A 16,091-nucleotide genomic window follows, 5' to 3' on the forward strand; every position below is an offset into this window, starting at 1 on the left:
TTGTTTTTTATTTTCTCCTGTAAAGCTATCATTTTGGAGATACAAGGTTTTGTTCTGACAACAGCGATTTGTGTACAGTGAGCATCCAGACCAACTTCAGATGCTACAAATGAGCCAAAAAAAATTATATATGCAAAATGTTCTTTATGAACGATTCACCCAGCCTGTCACCATTGTGAAATTTTAGCAGGGGATAACTTATTAGTTGTAATCACTAATTTAATAGTTTTTTTAAGAAAGACAGCTGATTTATATTGAAATGTCACAAGGCAAATAAATAAATAAATAAATAAATAAATAAATAAAAAGATCGAAAAGGACCATCGACCACAAGGAACCACTTTTGATTACTACAAGGGACGTTAGACAAGTGATTTATAACCTTTCATCCCAACTACCAAGAGGCAGGACAACACCTAAAGCTTTTATCACTCAAAAACAACATCCTGATAAACAGAATGCACCAAAACAACTCAAACAGATAGGAAAGACCTTATTAGCACAACAATGCTATTTATAGCCTCTTGCCTTGGAATGATAAAAAAAAATTATTCACAAACGACCGAGTCAAAGCGTAAACCATATCTTAAAACAATGAAATTCATCGTCTAGGATGACCAAATGTTTCGTTGTTAACAAGGCTGGATTCCATAGGCACATTTTGTAGCCACAAAGTTCAGTCAGAAATTCTTATTTCTGTGCAAAACTAGCATTTATTTTGTTATCTGTTAGCCTCCATTAGCCTCTTCACTTTCATTCATGTTTCTATCCATAAACATTCTCTCATGAAAATACCCAACATGCAAAATGAAAATGGATCACAAAACACAGAGAATTCTCCTACAACAATAAAGCAAACCTAACTGCTAGCTACTGATCTAAGCCTAATAAATACATATGTGGTCTTAGCTAGCTTTTATGGTGTAGCACTTACTTCAAATATTTATTAAACTTTTTTCTTTGTTGAATGAATAACTGAAGTGAAAAACCAGCTTGTGGGGGGAAAAAAAACACAAAACAAAAACACTCTAAAGCACTTTTTGCCTTTCAAAATTAATTTCCACCTCCAAGTTACATAAGAAGGGGATTTCCCAGCATTTAAACAAGGAAATTTAGATTTAAATGTAACTATTCCTGTATGTGGTGTAAACATTTTCAATTCGGCCTGAGTGTTGCTTTAACATAAAGCCTAAAGTGGCCAAAATGGCTGAATAGCCATTTTTCCTTTAGTGGCTTCTACCTGAAGAAACAGCTTGATCTCAAATAAACAAACGCAAGAACAGCAGAAGGCAGCTGTGAGTCACAATACCCATGACACGTCTCAATGAACACATTCTCTGCTTTTATTCATTTAAATGAATTTGCCTCAAGCCAGCTAATAAAATAAATTGTTTGTTGCAATGTAAAAATAAGACTAATGGATAACAAATGTGAAGAGTAACAGTCATCAGCTGTGATCAGATCAAATAATTACAAACAGGTAATTATGTAGTAATTGTCACAAAGCCAAGATTCACCAACGTGTTTATTTTGTAAGATATATTGTAATCGCAATATTGAGTAGTATTATTGCAGCAGTCCATATTGTTCAGGCGTTAACATAATCTAAAACTATAAGCTCTCCTCTTCCCTTTCCTGGCTGCGTAAAAAAACAACAAAAAGGCTATTTGATCCTCATCAGCTGTAATACTGTATGAAAGAATGTAAAATCTGAACTCAAAAGGTGTCGAAGAGCGAGTGCACTTTAAAAAGGCGGCATGCCTCAGGCTGCCAGCACAGCTCAGTCGAGATCCACAGGGGAGAGAGAGGATTTGCATGGTGTCACCAGGGAAACCCTGTCAGCGAGCTGAGCCTGTGACGCCCGAGCCGCTACTTCCTGGATTAAAGAGCAGGGCGAAAAGATTGAAGGCTGCAGCAGCTCCTGGAGAAAACAAAAGGGCCATCCGTCACATGCTGGTCACTTATCTGGCATCACAACTTGCCGAGACAATGCCATCAGCAGCACCACAGCAGACCAATCAGGACATCTCAGCCCTGTCAGGAAGGAAATGCATCTCTTCACCTACCTCCATGCCGAATGAGAAACCATGGCTGACAGAGTCAGCCCCCAACATTAAAATCGCTAGGACACTTTATAGCCTACTGCTTCTACCGCAGTGCAGAGCTTGACCAAGCCAGTGTGTTCACTGATGACTAAAGCACTTATAGATTCCTGTTTCATTAGTACATGCACAGATTTAATTTCCTCCAATATTGTATTTCATGTATACAGTATACACAAGTAAAGCCTTCAACGAGATACAAGAGCAACAGATCAGCATCTGTTGAATGCAACACTCAATAGATTATCCACTCAATGCAACAGAAACCTACTGAGCAAATGCAACACATTTTTCAACTTCACATGAGAAAAATAAAAGCCCCGTGTCAAGATGCTTCAACCATGAGCCAATGGATACTGCAAACTACACACATGGTAACAAAGAGAACAGCAGAATACTGCCTCACCATGGACACCCCTCCTAATGGTCTCTCATAAACATGTATAAAATCAAGCACATGACCATTTAATCTTCAGAGACAAACGCTGGCAGAAGAATGGGCCGTAATGAAGAACTCAGGGACTTAAAACATGGCACTTTCATAGGATGCTACCCATGCCACAAGTCCATCCATGAAACGTCTGCCTTGCTGAATTTGCACCGGTCAATTGTAAGAGCAATTATTGTCAATTGGGAGCATTTAAAAACAACAACAGTTCAGCCACGAACCAGGGAACCACCACAGGCTTCCGACTGCTGAAGCATGTAGCATCACCTATCCATCATCTATCCTCTGTTGCACACACTACAGAGTTCCAGACTGACTCCACATCAGCACAACAATTGTTGGGACCTTCATGAAATGGGTTTCCAGGGCTGACCTGCTGCATACAAACGTCAGTTTGTCACTACGTGTAATGCTGAGCATTGGCTGAATTGGTGTACAGCACATAGTCACTGGTTTCTGGAGCAGTGGAAACAGGTTCTCTGGAGTGACTAATCACACTTCACTGTTTGGCCACCTGCTGCACTACCTACCAGAATGCATAGTGGCAACAGTAAAGTTTGGTAGAGGAGGGATAATGGTCTGAAGTTGTTTTTGAGTGTTTGGGCTCAAGCCCCACATTCCAGTGAAGGGTGATGTTAATGTTACAACATAAAAAGACATTTTAAATGTACAATTATATGCTTCCAACTCTGTGGCAACAATGTGGGCAAGGCCATTTCCTGTTCCAGCATGGCCGAGCCCCTGTGCACAAAAAAGCGATGTCTATAACACAGTTTGACATGGAGGAACTTCAGCGGAATGCACAGAGCCCAGACTTCAACCCAGCGGAAGACCTTTGGGATGAACTGGAAAGTCAACAGCAAGCCAGGATTTCTCTTCCAACATCAACGCCTGACCTCACAAATTCTCTTTTGACTGAAAGGGCACAAATACCCACAGACGCACTCCAAAAACTTATGGAAAGCCTTTCCAGAAGAGTGGAGTCTGTAATAGCCGCAAAGGTTGGGCTCCATAATAACAGAAATAGCATAATAGCATGGTTTTGGAGAAGGATGTTCAATACACTCATACATGTGTGATGGTCAGGTGTCCACTTACTTTTGGCCATACAGTTTACACGAACTGAGAGATGGAAACGTGAAACTTTTTTTTTTTTTTATTATTGATAAAGCAAGCTAACAGTTTTTCTTTTTAAACAGGAAATTACAATACATAAAGACTTTTTAAATCACTAAGTCTCATCAAATCAAGCTACGGGGCAGCAAATAGCCCAAAAATATTTTTAATCTCACAGCTTGCAACTTTCCAAGAATGTTTACGGAAACATGGCTAAATACACTACGAGTCCACCTAAACATTGAAGTGGTTACAGATGTGATGAATAAATAAACAAAAAGAACGAAAAGGGCAATAAACAGCATTCAGTCTTACCTGTGCTCCCTAATGTCTTGTAGAACCGGTACTCCAAATGTAGCTGTGGGGCCCTGGATTTCACAGGTTCCTTTAATGTTGAAGGTTGAAAGAGAACAATTAGAAGCAGATCATACCGGAAGCAAACAGTCCATTCTACAATACTGAACAATAAATAGCTCAACCCCAATTTAAACCTAGTCTGTGCAGCCAAAAACAATACCATAGACTTCCTCACTGGACATGGAATTTAGGCACTCAAGGTCCAAAACCATTGACAAGAGTGTTTTTCAAGGTCACAGTTGGCACATCTATGCCAGCACTTCCACAAGCTATTGTTTAACATCAAAGGCCTCAGTCTGCACTCCTAAACATAATGTGCTTCAAGAAGCTACTTTATTGATCATACACTGGCATCTAAACACAATTTAGCTTATACAGCGTACGCATTTACAGAACCCTCTGTCCCCAAGACTACATTCACAATGCAGTGAAAAGGGGCCCAAATGTGATCTTTTTCTTCATATAAGACACACTTGACTTCTTGTATGCCAAACTAAAAAAATCTGATCTAATTCAAACAGTTTCAATTTGGGCTTATTCCAAATGTGGCATTGAAATACAATATGCACCCGATACACTGCACTGCAACCTCTGTCTGAATAGACAGAGTGGAATTTGATATGATGTCCATCTAGACAATCACCACTGTAATTCTGCATTATTTCTGCCCTGCAACTCCTTCAGAAACATCATCAAAATGCCTGTTCAAAGTGCTGTTATGCTTTGTATCTTCCTTTTAGAGAACAAGTAAGACAAGTGAACAACTAACCAGACTAACTAGACTTCTGAATAGTTGCTAATCACATTCACTTTTTGGCACAGAGTTCGATTCCTTTTATTTTCCTGCTTCACCAGCTTCTACAATTAAAATAAGCACAGAAATACAATATATTTTTTTTCTTATTCTTTTTAGTAAAGTATGCTCAGGAAGGTCATACAACTTTCTACTGTTTGTCCCCCACATTCAAAGCAGCAGATTCTGATGCCATGTGAATTTTTAAGAAAACAGCTGTTTGCGCTGGATAAGCATGCTGGGTGGTTCATGCAGGTCAGTGCAGGAGCCTGATCACTGATGCAAGATATAGATCACATTAAAAAGATAATTGGACTGAATCAGCAAATCTGATCTGAGCCTCTTTTACCAAGTCTGAATGTAGATTATGAGATTCCGTCTGAATCTTAGTACACTATGGTGCATCAACCTGGAAGCACTAACCATAGAACCTTAGAAGCAACTAGAACATTATTCAACAAAGTGTAGGCCAATTTGGTCAAGCCTGTTTTCATTTTGCTTGTCTTCGTCACATTTGTGTATTTTCTAGAAAACTCTGAATCATATCAAAACAATCTAATCAATGGGGTGAGATGTGAAATTTTATGGTGCTGTGAATATATTCCTAATCTGTGATTATGTGACATTATTAGACATTATTAGACTGTAGAAATGCAGCATCAGAAGCCCCTGCATTGGGCTTAAACCCTGCTCTCCTGCATGGAGAACGAGTAACTTCACCGTTCAGCTAATAAGTCAATTATAAATCCCACTTGCACAGCTCAAAAACTGCTCTATCCTGAGCTATTAAGCCTGCAAAAAAATGCTTAAAAAGTGATGACTATATTATATCCCCTGCAACATACAACTAGAGGAACATGTTGGACTGATGTCCATCAAGCGCAGCCTTAGAATTCAGAGACTTATACAGCTACTATTAAATTATAAACACCTTTTCAAAATGGTGTCTATCATTTGGAAGTGAGGACAAGCAGTAAGCAGGCAAAGCTGTCAGACTAAATATCTCTGAAAATGTCTAGAAGTAACAAGACTAGGTGAGATTTTCATTTTAAACCTTATAAAACTAACATAAGTAAAAAAAATGGCCTCAATACAGCAATATTAGAATGCCAATCCGGTAGCAGAGCAACCAGCTGGCTGCTCCTTTTGTCTCCAAGGTGGGTCAAGAGGTATGCATGGACAGGAGCCCAAGACTGAGAGCCTAGAAAAGCCTGGAGTGGAGGACTGGAACAGAATCACAAAGCCTCACAGGGGCAGTGCCCGCATGTGCACTTTCACAGGTATTTTTTCACTGCAATATGTCATACAAATAAAAGCACCATCTAGCTTATTGTACAAGCAGGTGATTCATTTCTGGTTCTACACGATCCAGTCTAGATCTGCAGTGATGGATTTAACAAGCCAGCATCAGTGCTCACATCAGCGTGCACTGGGTTTTGAGATACGCAAGCTTGGAGACAGAGGGCAACGGCACCTAGTGATTTAATTTGATGCGGCTGTGCAGAGCTTTTCTGCGGCTGTGCAGAGCTTCTCTGCGTTTCATTCGCAAAAATGGCTTTCTTGTTGTCTTGTTCATGGCTACAGTCACATACTTCACATAAACATGTCAAAAACAGAAACTGTGATATACATACCAACTTGATAGCGACATACTCATTCGTGTAGAGGTTCTTCCCTGAAAAAGAAGAATGTTTGGTCATGAGTCGAGTACTAGCATTCACTCTAATTAGAGATTTCGACTTCAAGACCACTTTGAAGTTAGAAACTCTGACCATGCAACCAAAACACTTTCTGCTTTAGGCCAGACCTGTATGATGCAGAGCCAAACCAGGACAAAATACCCAAAGGGGGGAAAAAACAAACTGAAATGAAAACAACATTGGCCTGAACAGGATCCCTACACTGAGAAAGCACAGTCAAACAGAAATGCATTCCATACATGCGGAGAGGCAGCAACTGAGACTGAGCCATCTTCCAACCTCAGTCCTGTTCAGCATAAAGCTCCGTAAAAGGTCCTTGACTCTTCTTCTTAAATGCTTATCCATGTTTGAAGTAACAGATCTGTCTCTGAAATCCACTGCCTTATTCATATCTCTCTTTATCAAGGCCTATTAAAAAGACTGATATTTAAAGTTAAACTAGACTACTGACTAATGTGAGGTCCAAAGGAAAAATTCCATGCACAAGCTAATTACCAGTTTTGTATACCATCAATCGGTTTGACAGAGCTTATTACTTATTATAATTAGCAGTAACTGTCCAAAAGCAGTGATTAATAAAAAGACCCAAAACTACATTAAACATATCTTATTAGAACTATTATATTATAGAAAAAAGAGCCCATTACAGACAACAAAAATGAGTAATGATTTTACACAGATAACCTTCATAATCATCTCTGCTGGGAGAATTATGCTGTTCTCACAGTCATGAACACTTCAGTAGCTCTGCGTTTTCAGACATAAGGTTGAATTTGTTATATATATATATATATATATATATATATATATATATATATATATATATATATATATATATATATATATATATATATATATATATATATATATATTTGTGTGTGTGTGTGTGTGTGTGTGTGTGTGTGTGTGTGTGTGTGTGTGTGTACAGACATGGTGGTGTGTTAGTGTGTGTACAGACATGGTGGTGTGTTAGTGTGTGTTGCGCTGGTCTGAGTGGATCAGACACAGCAGTGCTGCTGGAGTTTTTAAACACCTCAGTGTCACTGCTGGAGAATACCAACCAACCAAAAATATCCAGCCAACAACGTTGGGTAACAAAGTATGAGTAACAGATGGACTACAGTCTGTAACTGTAGAACTACAAAGTGCACCTTTAGAGTAAGTGGAGCTGATAAAATTGCCAATGAGCGTAGAAACAAGTTGTTGTTATGCCTGATCAGTGTATTTCATTAATACATTATATTTATGCCTGTTCTTGCACATTTGCACTGTCTGTTTTGCACTATTGCAAACTTGTACTGAGCAATGGTAAAAAGGTGGATCTATCTATCTATCCAGATTATTATTAAACGAGTGCCCATACTTTGCCTTTATTACAGCAACCATTCTTTTTCATTTCAGTTTTTAAAGAAACCTACAGAAACATTTCTTGAAAACACCTAAAAACTTCAGTCTTAGAAGTTGGTTGCATTCCCAGTTACAAATTTACACTCATCAGTACAAAACCTTACTCCACATCTCAAATGCCCAAATCTTCTTTTTTATGTAGTGTTGAATTGCCTTCTCACAGTAGAAGGATGGACAGAAACACCTATGGACTTTTTTCTGACGCAAAAGTACAGCTTGATTTTCTCCTGTCTGTCAAATGGTGCCAGTTTTGGCATTAGCATACAGTATCTTTTAATGGCAGGTGTGGAAACCTGTGGATCATCTAACATTTAAGCTCCTCAGAAATATTTTCTTCCATTTTGCATATGAGAAAAAAGGCACGTCTGGGTAGTTGCTTGTGTTGTGTGAATATTAGTATCTGAAGGGGAACACAATGTCAGTGAGTGTGAACAGCTCAGTTGGGTGGGAAAACAGCTGGGACTGGTTGGTTTTAAGACTAGAAGGATAGTAGAGCTCAAATGGCAGCAGAGTGCAAAGAGTAAAGAGTATACAAATCCAATATTGACGGATGTGATATTTGAATTAGTGTTGGAAGCTTTAGCATTTCCTGCTTTTATCTGATGCTGAAAAATTTGTACTCATTGGCCATTTTGACTGGAAATGAAAAACAAAAGGGTGGTCTCTGACTTGTACACAACACTAAATACACTGGCACTGATATACACATCAAAAGACACATAGATGGAAAAATATAGGATATCGGCACTGGCTCAGAATTCCCATCAGTGCTCCAATAGCTTTTAAATGCACATACTGCTATTACTATTGTTCAAAGTTAATTCCCTTTTGCACACCTGTTCCCTGCACTCTTACATAGCTATAGCCCTCTTAAATATGATAAACACTGGTGAAAAAAACTATATTAATAGTTTTATTTATAATAGTTTTACTCTGATTAATATCATGTTGATTATACATACACTATGTCCAAAAGTTTGTGGACACCCCTTCTTATCAATGAATTCAGCCGCATCAAGACGCACTCACTGTTGACATAGAAGTTCAAATGCAGACACAGCTTCTACAGTCTCCATAGAAAAGGAGTGACAATAGAACAGGATGTTTTGAAGCAACCTAAGGTCACCATGTCCAATGCCAAGAGTAGGCTAGAGTGGTATGAAGTCCCCAGCACTGAGCTGAGGAGCAGTGGACGTGCGCTCTCTAGAGTGACGGAGCACCAATCAATGCCTTTGGGATAAATTGGAGTGGCATTTATGATCCAAAACTCATCATCCAACATCAAAACCTGATCTCTCTAGAGCTCCCACTGCTGGATGCAATCAAATTCTCACAGCAATGTTCCAACATTTAGTGTATAGCCTTCCCTGAAGAGTAGAGACAGTTGTTGCAGCAAATGGGGATAAACTCCTTTTTGATACCCTTGACTTTGAAAGAAATATTGGACGAGCAGGTGTCCACAAACTTTAGTACATAACTACATAATAAAATACTGTTTTGCTATCAAACATCACGCTAACAATCTCTGTATCTGAAATGGTGACATAACAGACTTTTAAACTTCCTGAGCAAAATCACACTGAATTAATTTTACCTGGTTAGTTTAGCCTTTTTTTTTTTTTTTACACACATAAATGGATCAATCTAACACAAATACAGACTACTAAATGAACTAACCATTAGTAAGTCAATTACTACATCTGTATGTTGTAAACTGCATAATAAATTCAGTTCAAATTCATAGCAGGTCTTCCTTGGACTAACACACAAACACAGCTGCAACACATGTTTTCTTTATGAAACCGTATAATCTGTCTGTATGATCACAACAAATATTATCAGGCAGAAAACAGGCCTAGATTCACTTTTTTCATGCAGAAATTACTCGTTTGTTGTTCTCTTACCGAGTTTTAGCTCTCCAAAGTTTCCACAGCCAATCTTCTTTCCCACACGAAAGTTTGGTCCTACCATGAGCACACCAGATGATGTGGAAGAACTGGAGGGCCGCGTGTGTCCGCTCCGCACCTGGGCTACTTTACTGCTTCTAGCTGGCCTCTCGCCCTCTTTCTCTCTTGGGTGATCCATAACTGCAGCACTGGGGATGCAGAGATCCAGAGAAACCAGGCCCGGGCCCACAGCAGACAGCTCAGGCTGACAGAAAGCTCATGAGATGGCTGTGTGTTGGCACCACTGTCGCTGTGCCCGTCACTGCTGCCAGGCGGAAGGTAGGACCCCTGTAGACACCCACACTGGGGGGGGGGCACACAGAGAAATAATAAGAATTAAATAAAGTTCATCTCAACAATTACTTATCAAGGCTGCTATGATTACTTAAATACTACTACAAACTTAAATACTCAATTTAGAAAAAATCTTAAAATTTAAGTTCTTGCTGAATCAGCAATGATTTTTTTTGGCAATCTGCATAATAATCATGATTTTCTTTTAAATAAGTCTTTTACAAAAAATGTGTTGTAGTAAATTAGCATTACAGAGAATAATACATTCATTTATAGAGGGTTACAAAAGCAATACTCTTTCAGTGCAAAATAAAAATGCCTCAAATATAGGAAATTATATTACTGAAATCATTTTTAAAAACAGATTTTTTTTAATCTGCCAATACCAATTACGACAATATCATTGTGCATTCCTATAATCCCCAGGGACATCCATTGAAAATGTTTATATTCATTTTCACACCTTTCTTTCCACAGAACAATTCACAAAAATATTCCTACATTTCAAATCTGGATCATTTTCAAAAACAAAAATAATCTTAAAAAAGGATAAACTTAGATCTGCAATTATGCAATGATCCAGTCATGAACTGGCATAAAAGATCACTTGCTTCAGAGAGCAGGCCTGTCCAGCAAACTCAGAGTTGTAGTGACTTGTTCACAGACACTGAATTCCATCGCTTGCACAAAGCTCTGCATCAAAGAATCAGTTACTCTGGAGGGCAGTGCTGAAGAGCTCTAGTTACATAAAGCCCTACACAGTACACGACTACAAAACGCCAAGACCCACAAGGGCGTCTCACAGGAGGGAGGGACACAGAGTTAGGACCCATAAATAGATAATTTCTCAACAAAACTGAGTCTGACATTCTGCCAACCGAATAAGTTAGGCCACACAGCAATATGCAGAATTACAAAAAAACAAGGTAAAGCTGATTTAAAGCAACTGATATAGATGCTTAAAAAAGTCAAATATACGGCTTCTTGTATCCTCATCCTCCAATTAATCAACCCTAGTACATCATTCCCAGTGAAGGCATGGGGTATTTCAAGTTTTCATGAGTTTAAGGACAAAAGAATACTTTGGACTCCTAGAATTGTTCTAGATTCACAATCACCATCAGTGGAATACCTGTGCTCCACATTGGAGCCATTAAAAGTCTGACCTGAAGTCATTAACCTTTACAGAAAAGATTAGCTCAGGAGGAAGCCAGGCATTGGTGACAGATTCCAACAGCGACACTGCGAGCAACCGACTACTTCCCTGTGACCCCTCAGTACGGAAAGAAACCATGGGGGTGGGTGCTTCAGCATAATCAAGCTTCAGAGAACATGCAAGACCAGATGTCTACATCATCTACCTCTACATGCAAAAACGGGACGACAAAATACAGTTTCTCTACAGAAGCTTTAATGTGTTTTGGTTAAACGCTGACACATACATACACACTGTGGCCCTCAAACGTATGTGGACACTTTTGCCGGTGTTAATCATTATTATGCAACAGTTCTGGCCATGCAAGCTGACTGGTTGAGAAGCGTTTAATTTCTTGCTTTATTTATTTAACTGTTGTATAAAAGCAGTAGAACACTCCAGGTTGTGTGTTATCGTGTACATCACAGCTGTGATGATCTACGACAGCCAGATCACAGGCATGATGTTATTTCACAATAAAGCATTCCCTCTCGTGTTCTATTGCTTAAATAACATCACGGCTATGATTTGGTCGCCGTACATCATCACAGCCGTGATGTTATACGCAATAGGAAAATGACCCCAAGTGTTCTATAACGTTTATACAACAGTTAAATAACTAAAGTAAGTAATGAATAAACTGAGCAGTGAATGCAGCATTTAATATGTTTTAATGTTCGCAGTTCCTTCCACCAAATTACAGTTCCTTAACAAGCAGCTTGTTACTGTCAGAGTAACAAGCTCCACTCACTCGCTGCACAGCCAGTTTATTCTCCAGCTCCCTACAGTAAACTCAGAATCTCTTATTGCGGCAGTTCTATGGCTCAGTCCGAGTTGGTCAGACTCTGAAGATCAGACCACATGTTTATCACACGGTATTCGGTACATTTCTGGCTGATTCGATTGTGTAGCCGTTCTTTGGTCACAGCTGCCGACTGATAAGCTGCTCAGTGGTGATGCCAGTTTAGGAATTTAGTGTGGTCTCATCTTCAGAGTCGGAACAAATCAGCTGTCGGCCAAATGTGATCTTAAAAGTATCCATTTTCTGTTTGTAGCAAAGTAAGAAGTAAAAACGTTCAAATGGCCTGAGCATCTCGTACAGCTGTCAAGTTGGTTGCTTAGCAACAACGTCTTAGTGGAGTGATACAGTGTCCGTGAAAAACCTGTGATGTTATGGCGAAATATCAGCATAGTTAGAACGCCTCTCAACCAATCAGCTTGTGTGGCTGGAACTGTTGTATAAAAACGTTAACCAAAATAAGATGCATTTCAAAGAAAAACAATTAGCATATCATTAAATTACTGTAGATTCTTCCTCTAGAGCAGAATTCCAACCAGACTGGATGAAGCATACTATAAGGCAGAGACATGAAAACATCCAATCCTGGTGATTTTTTTTTTCTTACAGTAAAGTCATCGAACTTGTGTTCACTGATAAGATCATGTTCATGATCAATGCATTCTAGATGCAAACCTGCAGACATCTGCAAAGCAAGCTCAAACGATAATGATCTAAGATGCCAGCTGCCTTCTGAAAGAACAGTTCACCAAAAGAGAGAATGTATTAGAAAGGCCTGTTTAGAAATAAATACAACTTACACACTCCCTGTGATAGCCAGAATACATGTGGAGCTCAAGTGTTGAACTACAAAGCAGTTACAATCATTAGATTGAGTTGTGGAATAAATTAAAAAAAAAAAAAAAAAAAAAAAAAAAAATGGAGTTGACACAAAAACATTACAAAGGCTTGGCAGTGCCCTAATTCCTCACTCATAGAGTTCACTGCTAAAACAAGCTAGTAAAAACAGTCATCTTTATTAGGTCTGTTATGACAACAAACGGCTGGAACGGAGAATGAAACACGCAGAAGCCACTTCATTCAGCCGATTCATTATAATACAGCAGCCAAAAGAAAATTCACAGGCATATCTTAGGCAGTCCACAACAGAGTAAACAGATCTCTTACAACTTCAACAAACAATTTAAACTACTAAAAAAAAACACTTTAACTATCCATCCATCCATTTTCTAAGCCGCTTCTCCGGCAGGGTCGCAGGGGGGTGCTGGAGCCTATCCCAGCAGTGTTCGGGCAAAAGGAGGATACACTCTGGACAGGTCGCCAGTCCATCGCAGGGCGGGCAGACAGACAGACACAGACAGTCACTCACACACTCACACCTAGGGGCAATTTAGCATGTCTAATTGGCCTGACTGCATGTCTTTGGACTGTGGGAGGAAACTGGAGAACCCGGAGGAAACCCACGCAGACACAAGGAGAACATGCAAACTCCACACAGAGAGGACCCCGGTCACCCGGCAGGGGAATCGAACCTAGGCCCTCCTTGCTGTGAGGTGACAGCGCTACCCACCACGCCACCGTGCCACCCCAACAGTTTAACGATCTATTGTAAATTTTCATGTAGGGTGTTCTGTTTCTGTATAATTCAGTGTTTGAGATGTAAATATAGTCATTCAGATTGATGTGAAACACTTCATCTGCAGGAATTAAACACCTTTACAGTGGTGGTGACAACCAGGGGTCACTACGTCTACAACACAAATAAAGCCATTTTATTTACTATCCAAAACCACCAGTGAACTTACACATGTCAGTTTTTATATGTAATGTTGCTGATGGTGAAATAATAGTCAATCTAAAAAAAGTTTTCTCTGGGGACTACTTTGAACACCCTTCTTGTATCCTTCCACCATGAATGGATAACATTACCTGATAAAAAACGTTTTAGACCCAAAACTTTATCACGAAATTATCATAAAGCAACGTCTCAGACATCAGGTTGAGCATTTCTAGCCTATTTAACCCTAAGAAAGAACTGTCTGTGATGGAGCTTTTGGAGGTGAACATCTGGTTCCTATCATCACCAATGTGATCAATTCTGACTCTCTACGTTTCTCTACAACGGAGCTTTTCAAACTAAAACGGTCCTAATAATTTTCTCGACACGTTAACCATGTGATTATGCCGGAATTTTGAAAAATCGGTGGAGTTTCCCTTTAATGTTGTCCGGCTTGCTTAAAACAAACGAACTAATGTACCGATTACAACTAGAACGTCTCACCAACGAATAATATGGAATTAAAACGATAGTGTTTCAGTAGTTAACAGCACCCTGTGTGGCTTCTGGGCAGCTGACAGTCAACAGACGGAGCTAACGGTAGTTAAGCCCTGTGTCTTGTTGTCTTAATGATGCCTCAGTGAGGACAAAAGCCTCTGAGCACACTGAACGGGTGTAACGTTAGCTGTCCATTCTACTGCGGGCTAGTACGAGCGTTTCACCGTTTAAGGAAGAAAGCACAAATAATGTACCACTTTGCTTTCTGGTGATTCTAGCTGGCCAACGAACACAATTGCTTCATCACGACAGAACGATGAACGATGTCCTGTTATGAAGCTAAAGAAAGTCGAATAGTACACCTTTCGGCTAATTAGCTAGCCAACATTAGCGGAGTACGTTTACGTTACTAACGCATTCGACACTTAAAGACACCTTAACGTTAAATGACAGCTTATATATGCCGTCAGGTTCAGCGCAGTATCTAAAGGAGAGGCTATTTTGGAGTTATTAAATTAGCTACGTATAACTTGTGGAATACAGGCTTGTCAGTGAGGAGTTAACTAAGGCTAGCAGCTCAACGAAGCCGTTATTAGCCTGCTAGCTAGCGACCCAACAGCTCGTCAGAGAGCTGGGATAAAGCGACTTACTTCCACGGTGCTGCGAGAGCCGCTGACGCCGTCCGGCTTACAGCCCTTTTCACCGCTCTTTCTCGCGTTTCAGCGGGTTAGCTGGACGTATGTGGGCCCCTGAATACAAAACAATATATTCCCTGCTGCTTCTTTTCCTCCTTTCTTTTAGTGTTCTTCCAAGTAATGTGAACCAGCGCTAACGAGATTGCGTTCCGGTCGGCAGCGCTCACTGGGGATTCAAAATAAAGGTCCTTCGGTTATGAGCTCGGGCCTGTAATTTACAGAACATTAAGGAAAATGTATTTAATGTGTTTTAAATAAATAAAACACACATTAAAATAAAAAATACTATACATACATACGCACATGCATGTATAATTATTTAGATATGCACATATGTATCAACGTACATATACATAACTGCGTACATACCTTCATATTTATAGTAGTTTTTATTCTCACATATGCCTTTTGTTTATATATATATATATATATATATATATATATATATATATATATATATATATATATATATATGTATATATATATATATATATATATATATTACTGTGCGAAAGTCTTAGGCACCCAAGACACATTTTCAAAATCTATTTATTTGTGTAATGTGTGTTTATTTGCTGAGAAATGTGTTAATATTTGAATAAACAAATTTTTTAGAATATTAATTAATTGTAATTGATGACATTAACAAGTCTCTGTGGTGGCTGTGAGGGTGTCAAGGAAAAATATGGACCCAAGAAATTCTTGTTACTTTTTATTGTTTTTATGTACAAAGTAATGTACATTGTGATAAACTCACTGCTGAGGTAACTTTCACACAGTACTGTATATATATATATATATATATATGTGTGTGTGTGTGTGTGTGTGTGTGTGTGTGTGGGAAGAGGGGAAAAACTAACAAGCTCTGTATACATATTATCTGCCATTCTAACATGACCAAAGCCAAATTTTATCAGAAGGCATTAGTTCTCACAAAGAATTAATGAATTTTCCTAGTTTGTTT

The 16,091-nt window shown here is 39.1% G+C and overlaps 1 protein-coding gene across 4 annotated transcripts in view; it reads right to left on the reverse strand.

Annotated features, from left to right (window-relative positions):
• Positions 1-15,283, reverse strand: part of csnk1g1 (casein kinase 1, gamma 1) — a 55,296-nt gene extending 40,013 nt beyond the window's left edge. Inside the window, exons 1-4 of one of the 4 annotated variants that reach the window (XM_017709792.2) lie at positions 15,083-15,283; positions 9,828-10,172; positions 6,451-6,491; positions 3,982-4,051 (exon numbers count right to left, since the gene is read on the reverse strand). In XM_017709792.2, the coding sequence (XP_017565281.1) occupies positions 3,982-4,051; positions 6,451-6,491; positions 9,828-10,008 (292 nt within the window). In that variant the 5' untranslated portion in view covers positions 10,009-10,172; positions 15,083-15,283. The remainder of the gene's footprint in view (positions 1-3,981; positions 4,052-6,450; positions 6,492-9,827; positions 10,173-15,082) is intronic. The other 3 variants (XM_017709793.2, XM_017709790.2, XM_017709791.2) reach the window with 3 other exon arrangements.
• Between the last annotated feature and the right edge of the window lie 808 nt (positions 15,284-16,091).

The sequence above is a fragment of the Pygocentrus nattereri genome, chromosome 15 (genome assembly GCF_015220715.1).
Source record: "Pygocentrus nattereri isolate fPygNat1 chromosome 15, fPygNat1.pri, whole genome shotgun sequence".
NCBI classification, from domain to species: Eukaryota; Metazoa; Chordata; class Actinopteri; order Characiformes; family Serrasalmidae; genus Pygocentrus; species Pygocentrus nattereri.